The sequence below is a fragment of the Sinocyclocheilus anshuiensis genome, unplaced genomic scaffold (assembly GCF_001515605.1).
Source record: "Sinocyclocheilus anshuiensis isolate Anshui unplaced genomic scaffold, SAMN03320099.WGS_v1.1 scaffold461, whole genome shotgun sequence".
Lineage (NCBI taxonomy): Eukaryota > Metazoa > Chordata > Actinopteri > Cypriniformes > Cyprinidae > Sinocyclocheilus > Sinocyclocheilus anshuiensis.
This window is the reverse complement of record NW_015541005.1, coordinates 84,477-101,064: the sequence shown is the minus strand read 5'-3', so window position 1 is coordinate 101,064 and position 16,588 is coordinate 84,477. Positions and strand designations below refer to the sequence as shown.

General features: G+C 37.3%; 1 protein-coding gene across 2 annotated transcripts in view; it reads left to right on the top strand.

Annotated features, from left to right (window-relative positions):
* LOC107690233 (ras-related C3 botulinum toxin substrate 2-like) overlaps positions 1-12,420 on the top strand; it is a 19,315-nt gene extending 6,895 nt beyond the window's left edge. For both annotated transcript variants that reach the window (XM_016488487.1, XM_016488486.1), the window contains 6 exons: positions 3,808-3,879; positions 3,973-4,090; positions 5,134-5,196; positions 10,161-10,320; positions 11,595-11,734; positions 12,014-12,420. In XM_016488487.1, coding sequence (XP_016343973.1) covers positions 3,808-3,879; positions 3,973-4,090; positions 5,134-5,196; positions 10,161-10,320; positions 11,595-11,725 — 544 coding nt within the window. In that variant the 3' untranslated portion in view covers positions 11,726-11,734; positions 12,014-12,420. The remainder of the gene's footprint in view (positions 1-3,807; positions 3,880-3,972; positions 4,091-5,133; positions 5,197-10,160; positions 10,321-11,594; positions 11,735-12,013) is intronic.
* The last annotated feature ends 4,168 nt before the right edge of the window (positions 12,421-16,588 follow it).

Here is a 16,588-nt window from a genome sequence, read left to right as displayed (position 1 = left end):
GGGCCGCTGCCGACACCCAGCCGAGTGAGCCGACACTCAGCCGCAACCGGCCCGATTCCGCTGGCTACCTGGGGAAGTGTGGTTACATTTCTAGGGCCATATGGTTTTTGCGAAAACGCGGACGGGATAGCGGAGTCCATTCATAAAAACGTAATTTACTCTATAGCGCGAAATGCCACGGAATTCGTCAATTTTGGACGAATGAATCAAAAGTAGCCACTAGTACGGTTTAACATGTAACAGAAATATATTATTCTTGTATTACTTTTGTACAGTATAATGTACATCTTTAAATATTCAATTTTCTATCAAATTTAAATAAAACTAATAAATCAAAATAAATATTACAACCAGATTAATCACTTAATTGTAGAAAAAAATGATACAATTATTAGCCTATTAAAAATGTTTTAAAGGAATATTCATTTTCATTTGATTTAAAATAAATGTTTAATGCCTTGAAATCATGATTTATTTAAAGTTTTTTTTTTTTTTTTTTACTTCTAGTTAAATGAAAGGATTTCTGAGTATATGCCATTCTTTCTTTTTTTTCCCCCCAGAGGGAAATTTTCTGTTGTTGGTAATACATTAAGACCCATAAAAGGGGATGCACAAAAAAGAAAAAGGAACATATTTTTACACAATTACAGGAGTGAAATACATAAGTAAGGGGCCGTTTAAAAAATGAAATAGCCAAGCAGCAGAAATGAAGGCTACTAAAAGACAAAAATGGGTAAATTAAATACTTATCATTCTGATAACAGCTAATGCCACCATATTCTACATAACTTTTAAAGTCTTCAGATTTCTGTTCTTTTCACAGCAATCGCGACTGTCGTCGCAGATGGCAGTTCCAGTTAAGACATATTTCACACTTATATCGCAGCTTTAGATATTTAACCAGTTATGCCACACAGACACTGCAACAGGGTTGCACAACTCGGGGCATTTGCACGACACCATTTTCAACTAAAAACAGAAAACTTATGCATTTTTTGTCTATTCATTTACATGACAATGACATTTTGAGTGCCTAAAAATTAAAACTTTTGAAAACAGGTTTCAAAGCACAAGTTTTCAAAACGATACTGTTATTATACCTGCATTAGTCTCGCGTAGCCAGACCTTCAGACTGACGGCTGAAGGTCTGGAATCCATGGCAGCTTTCATTGGCCAAGGCCCACCCATGAGGCTGTTTAACCGACATGTAAAACAACCAATCACAGTTCGTTTCATTCATCGTCACGTTTCGGGCCGTGGAAATGTCGCCACAAATAACAGACCGGTGTGTAAAACTCTCGGACGTATTTTAAAGATTCTATGCCGCGAACTTTACATTTTTCACATACTTTTGAGAATCCAGCATTTAGTTGATCATGATAAGCGCTAGTCGTCACAGTTGTAAACACGACGGCTTTCTTCTTTCGTGAGTGGGTTTGGCGTCACGGCATCTTTGTTTCCAGGCGGAACGTTAAAGAACGCGACACACATGTCTCCCGGAAATCCTGTATAATTCAACCAATCCGATGACGACTTCGAAACTCCTGAAGTGTTTCCACTTTTGTGTGCCATATGCATCAGACGTTTAGCCAACGGTCTGTGGGTGTGACGTCTAAGGCTGAGACTATACCTGCGTAAACTATGAAAATGTGAATTTGTGAAAACTGTGACATCACCAACTACTGACCTGGCATGCATAATACAATTTTAAGTCTTAAAATTAAATCTTAATTTAAGTCTTTTTGCGGATCCATGTGAACTGAGAGTGTGTAGACAACATTGTCTTCTGTCTGCAAAAAAAAAAAAAAAAACACAAAGAAAAATCTTTTGCGTTTTTAGTATGTTGTTGTCATGTAAACATACACCCAGTTCTTGGAGGGCCACAGCCCTGCAGAGTTTAGCTTCAACCCTAATTTACGAGTTCACCTGCCCATCCAGTCTTAATAGTTAATGATAAACGAACTTGGCTTGCCGTCCTCGACAGAGAGGAAGAATAGCAGAAATAGAGGAGGAGATGGGGAGGTGGAGGGATGCCGGAAGAATTGTCACTGGAATGGTACAATGACTGTTATTTATATAGCCTCGTAATGCTGATTGACAGGACTGAATGATTAGGCTAATCCTGAACCTATGTTTGGAACTTCATTTAAACGAATCTGATCCAGCTGATGAAGTCCATCAGGTTTATTTGAAAACTACATGGTATGTGTGTTGGACCAGGGTTGATCTGCCTGGCTGTGGCCCTCTAGGAAGTGAATTTTGCACCCCTGCACTACACGATTTTTGCCCTGATTTTACATTGCGACAAAATCTCAAAATCGGACTGACATCGGTTACCGTACACATGAGATCGCTATGTTTGAATTATCAATGAGGTGATCCAATGCTTGCCCTGCCCTCGCCTTTTTCTGATTGGTCCAGTGTTTTGAAACTGACTGCCAGTGTTGGGCTAGTTACTCAAAAAATGTAATATACTCATTACTAGTTGCTCCTTTCAAAAGTAGTATTATTACTTTACTTATTACCTTCTGGCAACAGGAATTAGTTACACTACTAGTTACATTACTTTTCTTTCACGCCCCACGTAAGTTGCATATCTTCCCCATAAAATTCTTCTAAAATGTAACATGATGTTTCTGCCTCATCATTTGACCACAATCCACATTGGATTGCAGTCAGAAGTTATTACAAACACTCAGTGGTGATTAATAGTAACATTTAAGTAAAAGTGTTGTACTGTATTAATCTCATTAATTGTCATGTGTAGCTTGAAGCTAATTGTAGCAATAATTTCTGTTTTACCTATATACGATTATATTCCATGATGCATTTTATCAAAATAAATCATAAGTTCATAAGAAAATGTTTCATTCTCTAAAAAGATTTGGGTGGGCAAGCCATGTAATGCCAGAGTAAAGTAATGCCACAACTTCCATAATGCCACAACTTTACATGGCATGTTCAGATCATCTTTTCTTCTGACAAAATCAATGTAATGGCAATATTTCCATCTGCTGAATGTAAGCTTTTTCATATTCCATATGTCTGCTGCACCTGTGACTTCATGTGCCTGTGCAAGTTGTGAAAATTATGAAAATAAATCTAGGAATTATTGGATTGTTGTCTTTAAATCAGTAGGGGTTGAGGCATTGAAAGTAACTAAGTAGCTGTTTTATGGATGGTAACTGTAATATTATTACTGAAATCTTATTAGTAATTAGTTACGATACTAGTCACTGCAAAAAGCAATATTATTTCTGTAACTAGTAATTAGTAACTACCCAACACTGCTGACAGCAGAGCCGGTGTCAAAAGTTGAAATTCTTCAACAACGCTGTGCTTATGAGTGAGACACTGAACAAGCGAATGCCGCGCATATGTAAAGAACACCCGTCTAGCATATGTTTATGTACAATTAAAAAGCCGCACAGTGGCATGCAAAAACTCGTTCTGTGTGAACCGGTCCTGAGGTAGTCTAGCTTTGAGCAATGAAAAGCAATAGTACAGACAAAGTGAATACAGAATCCCTCCTTTCATGTATGGTATTGCTGTATGCGGCTAGGATTTAAACGTTCTTGAAATATGACCACATACAATGTTCTTTGTGTTTGAGAACAAATGTGTGAATTCACTATGGAAGTAGCCTACACCTGTTCTTCTTATTGGAAGACAGTTACAGATACCTAGCATTCTTTGAAGTAATTTTAGCAGCATGTGTTTTGCTGAAAGTACATTATGTTGTTTGATTTCCATCAATATGACGGATAACTAAATGTCGTCTTCTTTGTTTTTATTTTTATTTTTCAGAGCTGTGGGAAAGACCTGTCTTCTCATCAGCTACACTACCAATGCTTTCCCTGGGGAGTACATTCCCACAGTGTGAGTACCACAACCATTTAAAATGTTTATATTTTTACTCGACATTCATGCCGAAATTTTGAGAGATTGTGTGGGTTGGGTGTTTTCACTCAGGTTTGATAACTACTCAGCAAATGTTATGGTGGATAGCAAACCAGTCAACCTGGGCCTTTGGGATACAGCTGGACAGGAAGACTACGACAGACTGCGGCCACTGTCCTACCCTCAGACGGTACAATCCACCATAAACATTTAGTGGGACATGTCCCCTTAACGATTTAAAACGGTGATCAATACATTTTTTTTTTCCAGTGACAGATTTTAAACTTTGTGGTTGGTATAATTTTTTAATATTTTTAAAAGAAGTCTCACTCTTACCCAGGCAGCATTTGTTCATCAAAAATAAAGTAAAATAGTAATATTGTAAAATATTAATACAATTTAAAATAACTGTTTTCTCTTTTAATGTATTTTAAAATGTAATATATTCCTGTGATGGCAAAGCTGAATTATCAGCACCAATTACTCCTGTCTTCAGTGTCACATGGTCCTTCTGAAATAATTTTAACATGCTGATTTGGTGTTCAAGAAACATTTCTGGTTGTGCATTTTAAAGTTTTGCTACTTAATATTTTTATGGAAACTATGATACATTTTTTCAGGATTCTTTAATGAATAGAAAATTCAAAAGACCATGCATTTATTATTGATTTTGTAGCATTATAAATTTCTTTACTGTCACTTAATCAATTGAATTGAATCCTTGCTGAAAAAAAATCTTTGACAAAAAATCTTACTTACAAACTTTTAAACAGTAACATTTATTAAAGGGCTACTCCACCCCAAAATTAAAATTCTGTCATTAATTACTCACCCTCACATCGTTCCAAACCCGTAAGACCTCCGTTCATCTTCGGAACACAAATTAAGATATTATAGACATCAATGTAATTACCACCATCAACGTCCAGAAACGTAGCAAGGAGATCGGTAAAATAATCCTTGTGACATCAAGGGTTCAACCGTAATTTTACAAAGCTGCCAGCAGATATTCTCCAAAATGGTGCTACAGGGTAATGCGGACGAGACGAATTGTTGAATAAAGTCGTTCTTTTTGTTTTTTTTGCGTACAAAAAGTATTCTCATTTGGAACAGGTTGTGTCGGGTTTGGAACGACATGAGGGTGAGTAATTAATGACAACATTTTCATTTTGGGGTGAAGTAACCCTTTAAGTTCATCCGTCAAAATGAATGCCCTCTGATGGTATTTTGCAGGATGTGTTTCTCATCTGTTTCTCTCTGGTGAGCCCAGCATCGTTTGAAAACGTCAGAGCCAAGGTGAGTCCTTATGGGTGGTTTAGTATTGGTCTTAATAGAATACAAGCACGGTCACACCAGCATCAGCCTACAGACAAAATCCAGCAGCAATCAACAACATTCACATGCACAATAACACGCTGACGTTTTATGCATGCTTACAACATTCCCACATGTACACATACCTTCATGCATGCCCTTAAACACTTGCTCTGCATTGGACTGGACACTAGATGCCACTGTGCATTAATCCATGATGCATTTGCTGACCTTAATTACAAACGTTCATATTCATATAGAGATAAAGTGGGCATGATGTCAACATCAGCCGCTATAAAAAAATAAAAAAAGTTTCCGCTTTGTGAGAATTCAGACATTCACAAATGAAGGCTGAGTTCCATCAGTATTCAGCTGTTTTGAAAAGGAAAGTGGTTTGTGCTCAGGAAGCATCATCTTTACCTGTATGTTTTCCAGCCAGCCAAAAGGTTCATTCAGTAGAGACTCTATTTAGTAAGTTATTTATCTACCTCACACTCACAAACCCCCCTAAGGGAGTATAATAACAGTGCTAGCAGCTTGGCTGACCTTGACGTCTTCTCCGTTAATGCAACTGTAGATGCCTGACCGATACACACCACTTTTGTCCTGTTACAGTTAGCATGTTTAAACTGCCTCTATTTCACCCTGACAGAGAGCATATTCAAGAGTGATCCCAAAAGGGAAAATGACGGTTCTCTGCTGAGAGTGTAGTGAAAATAATCCAGTGTCCTAGGGGCAAAAAGAGTGCCGTACAGTCCTCAAGGGTTCAGGTGATGTAGATAGGTTCAGGAAGGCTGGTTAGTTTACCTTTGACTCTGGATTGTGATTCTGGGATGATATCTTGTATTAATACAGTACTTACTATTTGCTCCCTTAAGCCATCAGGATTCTAACAAAGGAATGTAGTGTATCCTGCTTAGACCAGCAGTCCTGGTTTAGCTAGTTAAGAAGCCTGGCATGCTATGGATAAGCATGTCTTTGTAAGAAGTTATAAAAAATACTTTTTTGAAGAGAAAATGTCCCTGACATTAAAATTCAAATACTTTGTGAGGGACATGTTCTCTTTAGAAAGCTAAAAGTTTTTTTTTTTTTTCAGAAAATCCTGTTCTCTCTATTCAAATCAAAAGAGTATTGTTGAGATAAACATAGACATCTCTCTGTCGCAAAAGATTATTGATTCCAGGATCTGTGTTTACATAAAAGTGCAGTTTGACTGGAGAAAATCAGCAATTATCTTAAACTTAAAGGCATAGCTGAAAATTCTGTCATGATTTTCACACCAGCATGGCGTTCCAAACGCGTATGGCTTTCGTCTGTGGAACATAAAATAATTTTTTGAAAAAAATGTCTCTTTATTTTTTCACTAAAATGAAAGTCAGTGGGGTCCTGTGTTGTTTTGGACCCCAACAGCCATCAAAATATGTCATTTTGTGTTTGCAGGGGAAAAAATTTGTAAATATTTGCACACTTATTTAAATGCATACTTATTAAAAATATAAAACTTTACAATAAGATTCAATTTGTTAACATTAGTTAATGCATTATCTAAACAATTTTGCTGAATTTTTAAATTTATATTAATGTTAATTTATAAATACGTTATTGTTCATTGTTAAATTGTTTGTTTATAATACACAATAGATTAACTATTATTAATTTATACAACTTAAAAAAATTTATTAGTATATAGAAACTGACATGTAAGAGCGTTGTTTATTGTTATTTATTGCTTTTGCATAAACTAACTGGTCTTTACAACAGTTTTAAGAACCATTTTGCAAAGTGATACCTGTACAGAGTGATAGCAAAACGCTGTATTGTGAATATAGGCTGAATTGAGCTTGGTAATATAAAGTTGCATTAGTGAGAGCGCAAGAACCTAACTGCAGCCGCGAACGTACAAAGAGAATTGACAAAAAAGCAAAAAGAGATTCACGTTGATAAAAGGAATTATGATGATCCAACACAAACAGAAAGATAGCTTTGTAATACTGTACCGCCCTAGATTTGTTTTCAGTAATAAAGATAAAATGAACGAGCAAAGAGAACGAGAGATTCTTTTCTGCTGAGTTGTTGTTGTTGTTATTATGCCAGACCTTATCAAGGCCTCCGCAGCATGTTTAAGGTGCCTGAGATGGAACGGAAAGCAAATTGTTTGTGATATCAATAATTCCAGAACCACTCGAGGCTTAATCCGGTCCAATTTACATTGCTTAAAACCAGCGCTTGCATAAACAAGTATGCAAACAGCCCTTTGAATTCTAATTAAGTTCAAACAATGGCAATCTCATCTCGCCGGTTCCTTAATGCTTTTTGCTTTGACTCCCAATCAAAGACCTTCAGAAGCTTCTTCCACTCTTTGCTTTTTCTACCCTACCGGTCGTTCCCTTTATTATTTCTACAGTATATTCCTGAGAAGTAACCATGGTAACATTGGCCATATGCAAATTTAGTCTTGATAGATTGTGCGAGGTTGAGGAGACAAATTAAAATCTATTTAAAGTGGGGAGGAAAGCGCATACATGCACTGGGGGTTGTAAGATGTCACATGGCCTGTGCTTACGCATCCATTCGGTAGCAATCACCTGCCATGGAGATGTTAAGTGCGAAGAGATCATTTCTCACTTTCTGGGCTGATAGTACCTGAAAATGGGGTGCTGCAAATAATGCTTTGCTTTGACTAGATTAGAAAGCAAGGCTTAGGAAGCTGAGTAGCAACCCACCTGCCCGCCAATCATAAATGCCACTGCAGATGTGCTGATTTCTAACAAAGGCCACCGTTTTGTGTTTCTAAACCCTTTTGTAGTCTCTTATTAATAAGCTTGAAGAGAAAAAAAACAAAGACACATTTAAGTTGCATGCAAAAGCCTTAATAGATGAGCCTCTGTAGATCAAATGCAGGACTGAAAGGGAATTGATGTAGGCTAGTGCCAGATTTAGACCCTGAGTCATAGTAGTATCAAGGATATGTTTGTTTACTGCTTTCTTTAAAGGGATATTTTATTGTGTGCAGTTTAGCTCACAGTGCAGTGTCTGTGTTTTGTTTGTCTCCATCTGTAAAGCTACAGTATAAGTATAGTGCTAAATTGCTCTTCAGAGATCAAAACATCATTGACAGTATTAACTTATAAATGGATGTCTGCTTTGTTGTTTTAGACGGTGTTTGCCGATATAAAACTTGTGCGTCTGTTGGGATGGCAAGGACACTGTAGGCTTACTATAGCAATGCTCTTGTGCCCATTGTCCACCCAAGGTCTGCTCACCGTGACTGCATGGGTTGCTTTGTTCAAGAAAACAATGGTGTTTGTGATTGTCAGATTAAAGACAGCATTCAGAGGCCAGGCCTTGAGAAGTGCAGCAGTCCTTGTGCACAATAAGTTTTCATAAAGCTTTTTCATCTGCTCTGCAGTGACTAAGTTAGAAACAGTTTTTGCTGCATTTTTCACATAGTCTGCACACTTTCTGAGATACCACTGACATTGTTTTTGTGCTGAGCTTTAACCAATGATTCAGTCAGTGCTTTTCTGAGGAAAAATCTTTTCAATAAAAAGGCCTTGGCACATTTAAGAATGACAGGCGTAAAGCAGAACAAACTGAACATGTCCATTAGCATGTATTGTAGCGTTCATTTGAAATGAATGACATGCTGCGTGTCAATGTGCCTACTTATATTACGCCCTTAAAGTATGTATTCTTTTGGTGAAGAAAAAGTACAACTTTTGAGTGTATAGTAGAAGAGTAGGCAAGCTTTGGGACATACTCGGTGCGTTCCAAATGGGATATATCGCCCTCCGAAGGGCACTTCGGCGTGAAAACAATCAAGGCCGCCATATTGAAGGGTCATTCCAAACCAAAGTGCTCGAAACTGGCCACTTCAATGGGCCCTTCGGAATGAAGGTTTTCGAAGGGTACAACTGATGGACTCCCATGATCCTTTGCGCAGATTCTTTGTATGATGACGGCGCCTCCGTGTGGGCACGGGATGATGACGCAGAAGGGCACTTCAAGAAACAGTTGTTTGGTCGCCTACACCCTTCAAAGCTCTCACTCCGGAGGGTAAACCCTTTGAAGGGATTAGGGCATAGGGATGAGCCCTTCCGAAAGGAACACAGGGACTATCACATCACACAATTGCGTCTTTAAAGGACCGCTCTGTCGCACCTGTTATACCCACCCTGTCACTGTAAACTGGCCTGTCAATCATCTTGTCACAGTTAACATCCTCCACATTTCATTTAATTTAACTTCCTACCGTACTGGAGTGAAAAGAAGTTGCTCGTTGATCTGCCAGTCGCGGGTTTTTCATGCGGAGAACTCTGCTCATATTTTCTGCATAATGATGCATTTAAAAGTTAACGACCAAATGGATGTTTATAAAAGTTCACATTACTGTTGCAGATGAAATATAACACGGATAACAATAAATAAATATTTTTTTACCAGGTTAAATGTTGATTATTAGTAACTCAAACTCCTTTTTGTAAACCTCTCTACCGAACCGTCGATCGCGTGAATCCGCCACGTTTGTATTTTTTTTTTACGCGTTTTATTCGTGTTTGTAGTTCTGGACCGAATCCTTCGCCAAAGCGCAATGGATTGTGGGCAATTTTAGACATTAGAGTGTGCACTGAAATAGTAGGCCATCCGGGGACTTTTGGCATACTCTTTTCAACATACTATGCTTTGGGACACACTTATTCTAATCTTGCATACTATTTAGGATGGATAGTATGAACATTGAGACGCAGGGACAGACTTGCATAGAGATTGGTTGTGGAAAGGAGCAAGCAGTAACAGCTCAACTGCATGAAGAGATCAGCTTTGAACAGCTTTATAGCCTGTGTATTTGACAACAGACAGGCAAAGAAAAATACCACAGAGTCTAAAGATGTACTGATAAACAGATGCGAATTAGCTGTTTTGATCTGCTCCTCTGCTCCCTCTAGTGGTACCCAGAGGTGAGGCACCACTGCCCTTCCACTCCAATTATTCTGGTCGGCACCAAGCTCGATTTGAGAGATGAGAAGGAGACCATCGAGAAGCTGAAGGAGAAAAAACTGGCTCCAATCACTTACCCACAGGGTCTTGCATTGGCCAAAGAAGTTGGTAAGGCAGCAGCAGTGCAGCTTTTTACATAACTGGATGACAGTTTGCCGTCAAGGTTTTTTTTTTGTCAGAAATTATTACTTTCATTCAGCAAGGATGCATTAAATTGATCAAAAGTGACAGTAAACACATTTGTAATGTTATCAAATATTTCTATTTCAAATCAATGCTGTCCTTTTGAACATTCTATTTATCATTTGCAATAAGAAATATTTCTTCAGCAGCAAATCAGCATATTAAAATGATTTGCTGAAGGATGATGAGACACTGAAGACTGGAGTAATGGCTGCTGAAATATATATTTTTTTTACATTTTAAAATATAAAATACTACACTTTAGTATAGGGACCAGTTCTCACTATTAACTAGTTGTTTATTATTATGCATATCACTAGCATATTGGCTGTTTATTAGTACTTAAAAAGCACATACAGTATTCTGTATGACCATATTCTACATCCCTAATCCTACACAATACCTAAAATTAACAACTACCTTACTAAATATTAATCAGCAATAATTAGGAGTTTACTGAGGCAAAAGTCATGGTTAATGGTTTGTTAGTAGTGAGAATTGGACCTTAAAATAAAGTGTGACCAAATATATTAAAACAGATAACAGCTGTTTCAAATTGCAATTATATTTAACAGTATTGCTATTTTTACGTTTTTTACTGTTTTTTGATCATATAAATACAGCCTTGGTGAGCATAAGAGACTTTGAAAAACATTCAACAATTCTTACTAACCTTTAACATTTGAACAGTTCTCTATTTGAGTTATATATTTATATATAAGGCATCAAAAAAAAAAAAGATTTGTTTTCCACTTTTTGAACTCCAGACTGCAAAAGTTCTATTGGAAATCTGTTCAAAGAAAAAAAAAAGAGATAAAAATAAGGCTTAAGATGCAAGACAAATGCAAACACTGTTTATTGTCTGTTTCTTTGTAACATATAATTACCACATAGTCTTTAAATACACAAAATTACAAAGCATTACATATCAGGCTACAGATTTAGATGCTAAATGCAATTTGTTCTCAGTGTGATTTGATCTAGCATTTGGGAGAACACATGGGCTAGTCCTCCTACACGCTCAGACATGACAGATTTGTGCACACCTAATGGACCCAGACATCTGGTGCTAAATATCCCACTCATAGTGGATCAGAGATGATTCAGTATGCATACAAACTATGCTTATAATATATAGAGAGAGAAAGGAGGTGTTGTTAACAAACCTGATCTGTGTGTGTGTGTTTGTGTGCAAACAGATGCAGTAAAATACCTGGAGTGCTCTGCTCTCACTCAGAGAGGTCTGAAGACAGTGTTTGATGAGGCCATTCGTGCTGTGCTCTGCCCACAGCCCACCAAAGTCAAGAAGAAGGGCTGTGTGCTGCTCTAAGGATGCACGGTACATTTTATGTGTGTGTGTGTGTGTGTGTGTTTTTCTGTTGAGATGGAAGTCAGAGAGGGAGAAGTGCATGCATAAAATTTCAGATGCCACCTCAATTATAGCAAACATCTTTTGTTCTATTGCTGCTTTGCAGTAGTCGCGACTTACAAACACGCTTCCAGGTGGAAGTTAAAGACAGTAATTCTGATTCATGTCAAAGGCTATTTTTTAAAAAGAGGATGTGAGGAAATGCAACAAGTAGAACATCCACTGACCTTTTGTTCTTTCTGTCTCCAGATTCATCACTGTAAAACAGGTACCAGAGAAATCCACTGGTTTTCTCCCAGAAACCAACAAGGGACGCATTTACATTACGAAAGCCTTTCTTCTCTTTTTAGCAGAATATAACTCTTGAATATGTCACATGATGACAATGAAATAATATTGTTGTTTAGAATATATTTAATCATATTTTAACTGATGTATTGTGTTATATTGTGACTGGTTGTGTTGGAGTGTTTTTGTTGGGTACGCAGTCATTCTCAAGACAGAATAATAGAGATGATCTTCATCTCATGTACATGTACTTGTTACATAGAGTTGAACTCGGAAGATTTTTTTGACCTATGAATCACATCCACATAATACTTATGTAGTTATTTTAGGCAACAATGGCAAAAATAAACTCTACAACTCTGTTTCCAGACAGTTGTGTTTTTTTTCTCCATCCACCTGATGTATTTTTTGCCACACTGAAAAATGTTGTAGAAACAATTTTCACTTAGAAATTGCTAGTAAATCTCACTGTTAAGAAAAGTAACACATGGAATTAAATGGAACACTTTAAAGTAGAAGGACTGACAGTATGTTTTTGTAAAACATACTCCGGTAATCTTTTTTTTTTTTAAGTTTCATTTATGGGCTTTTTGTGCCTTTTATTTTGAGAGTACAGTGGAGAGATGATAGGAAAGTATTGGGTGGAGCGGGATCAGCAAAAGACCAAGAGGCGGGATTTGAACTCTGATCGCTGTGAGCGCAGTTGCGCTATTTGTCAAAGCACTAACCACGAGGCTATCGTCGAATTATAACACTCAAAACGTACATTGCTTCCAGTGAATGTATTTTAGAACACTTTGACAAAGCCCTTTGATTCAAGTCCTCTAAGGTGCCAATTATAGTTCCTGATGTGATACAGATCAGCGTGTTTCCCACATTGAGAGCAGAACTACGACTTGAATAGCTTCTCATTGGTTCCTGAATTGCTGAAATTGTAAGAGCAGAAATGTGAGCTGTTATTATGATGGCACTCTCTCACCTTACCTGCCCTCCTCTACTATTAGCTGTGTGGACTTTGTGTGGAAACAACACGCCAAACATGGACTTCAATGGGCCTGTCGTGAGCTCACATCAAAGTGTTGCCATTTACGGCAAGTCTTGAAGTGGCACCCTCTTCATCTCGTAGGTTTAGCAGTAAAACGGTGTCAGGCCTGTTTCACACTGCAGAGTTTAGGTGCTGAGCCTATTTTTGTCATGTGTGGCATGCTAAATTCGGCACAAAATAGGCGGAGTATGCACAATAAAAATATTTAACAACATGGTATTTTGCATTAGACTTTTATGAAGCAACATAAAATAATGAAGTGAACGGTAAACCTATTGTTTGAAAAAAGGAACAACTTTCAAGTTTGATACAAGTTCTTTTGGAAGCCCGTTTCTGCTTCAACGTAAAAAGCAGATGCATGCCACTTTATAACTCAAATTGAGACTTTATTCACCATATTTCAATGCAGAAGTAAGCTACTTCCAAGACTTCTGGTTCATTAGTCACTAAAGGTAAATAAATAGAAAAATAACAAAGTGCAGTAAATGGCAAACCTATTCACACTATAAACCACCAGTGTCTTTATGATTACAAAAAATAAATTAAAATAATATGGTAACAATTACTAGTTTGCAACTTCAAGCAAACAAGAATAACAGAATCTTTGTACAGGTTAAACATGCCCATGCCTCCTCTTACATAAAAATAAGATACATTGTTTCCCATAAGTTTTTCTTTGTTTCGCAACATTTTTTTTTCTCGCAATGTGACGCATCTTGTGGTGTGACTTTATCATCTACAATTTCCGGCTTTTTCTGGCAATAAAAGCATTTTTGCAATTGTGCCTGTATTGTGCCCAATGTTTTTTTTTAAATCTCACAGTTTAACTTCATTTCTTATTTAATTTATATCACATTGGCCTTTTTTCACTGAAAACTGACTGAATCACCATTACCATTCAGTAAATCTGATTGAATCCAGATGATAATAAGTAATTTAAATTTTTCCTCCTTTGTTTAAAAAAAAAAAATCTTGTCCACATGAAAACGCAAAAACATGCTATGAAGCTCTGTCAACAGTATGCCAAACCAACAGGTGGCGATATAACCCTAGCCGTAAAGTCATGTGGGCCCATCAGAACCCTAAAAAAACGCGCACTACAACATCACAAGCCAAAATCTACGGTTTCACCGGCTACACGATGACACTGCAACCGGAGTTTCTGAAAATCTTCATCCTGGCTGGAGTTTTCAAAAAGGTTCAATTTCAGTGACCTGAGTGATACTCCGTTTGCGTGTGGACTAACCGCATAGAAAAATCTGCGGTTTTGAAAATGCCCGTGTTCGTGTGGACAGGGCCTATAGCTACATTTTGGGGTTCCATGTAGATGCTTTACCATTTAAATGTAAATGTGGTCCCCTGTTAGATTTCCCAGTTCTTAAGTTTGTAATAGTGACAGTTGGCCCACTCCTGGTAGCCATTTATGGCTTATTAAAAGAAATACTCAATGTAGTGATCCAGAAATAACTGTTTTCTGCACAGAGCCACAGCTCTGAGCAGAAACACCATCAGTGTGAACACAAAACATGCAGTGTGAAACTGGCCTTATGGTGTTTCCAAATTGTGTTAACGACCTGGCCTCCTGATAAACCAGCTGATAGTTAAGCAGTAACTCAGGATGGCTTACCATGACAGAAGGTGGTGGTTCCTTTGTAATTAGAGAAATAAACCAGGACACCATGAAGTGGAAAATTTTACTTCGATTTTTAATTTATTTTCCCCATGCGGTAAGGTATTTATTTCAGTGACTCGCAAAGAAATCGTTATGACTCACATATCACAGTGACTTACAAATAAAGCACTCTAAGAGGCAGCGATGGGGTCAGTCCAATGACCAAGGAATGGAATCAGAAAAAAAAACTGAGAGAGTGTGAAAGAGAGTAACACAAACACAATCAAGTGGAGTCAAGAGAGTTCAGCTTCTCATCAGCCATCCAAGGGCTTCTAAATTATGTGCCGACGTGTGTGAACGTAAACAGGCTTCAGAGGCCGAGCTGCGCTCTGAGATCTCGTGAGGTATCGTCTGATCTTCAGAAACCTCCCGCTCATTCGCGATGTGATGAGACGAGAGAGCAATACCACGAAGATGCCACCAGAATATCGATCTGTGTGATTGTCTTCCACAGAAAGGAACAAATGAGAAAGCTTCTGGGCGGAAACTTAGATGGATACATAGGCTACATAAATCGGCAGTCTGATGACGTGTGACTCATCTCTCATTACTTGCTCCCACTCTCATTTGTCACCGCAGTGAATGAAAGAATCGGTTTTGATACAATGGTAATCCATCAGCATTAAATTGCATGTCAGTGCTTGAATGAAGCATTGCTAAAATGTCATTTTTACTATTTAATTTAAAAGTAGACTTCTAAAAAATGTCTTCATATAGGTTGACTTTCAAAGGGTCCAAAGTCCATGGATTTGCTGAATTCTAAATTGTGTGTGTTGGAAATAGTGTGGAGAACCTTCTGTTGAGTTACTGAGGTCAGATTGGGTTAAATAAGTGGCTTATGCTTCTTTGTGCTCACTGCTCTCTCTCTCTCTCTCTCTCTCTTTTTTTTTTTTTTTAAATCAACATGGTCCACACCATCACATTCTATCCAATACAACGTACAAAAAGACCGTTTGTTTTTTCAGTCTTAATCAGCTCATGTGCACTTTACCTAATTATGTCATTTTTTTAATGTTCAAATAGAAAACAGTTATTTTAAATTAAAATAAAATTTCACAATATTTCTGTTTTTACTGTATTTTTGATCAAATAAATGCAGCCTCAAATACATTAAGAGAATCTTAGCAACTCCAAACTTTTGAAAGGTAGTGTATAATGACAGTATATCAAAAAGGACTATTTATTAAACATTGATCAAACTTTGTGTACATACATATAATATCATACATAAGCCTTGCAAGTGACACAGCGAAGACCCCATGACATAAAAGTTTTTTGGCCTATTTTTCAAGTGTTTGTGTTGACTCGAAATGAGCTTTTAGCAGGTACCCTTACGAAAAAGAAGTTTATTCAAGTGTGCTATTAGTATACTTCTTTTAAACTAAAAATAGGAAAGTATACTTTTAGTCTACTTTTTATGTACTTCTCAGAAATGGGCTTTATGTACTTCTCAGAATACTACTGGTACACTGATATTTGTATACTTACTACATAAAGTATACTTAAAAATATACTTGAACTTTACTTAAGTATACTTACTAAAACTTGAAGTATACTACTTTTTGGTAAGGGATAGCATTGAAAATGTCCAAGTTTTCTCTTCTGGGGAAAGATATTGATGATTAATGTTACACTACACAATCAGGTGCTCTCTAAAATGAGAAAGTCAATCCACCTGCAATCAACCAGCAAGCTGCCAATGAAACAAAGTGTATATTTTATATGTTTATATATGTACTAATACTGCCTGTCACATGACAAGGGGGCTTCCTGCCACATGACCATTTTCAGTTTACAACCAAACTAAACAGAAGGTTTA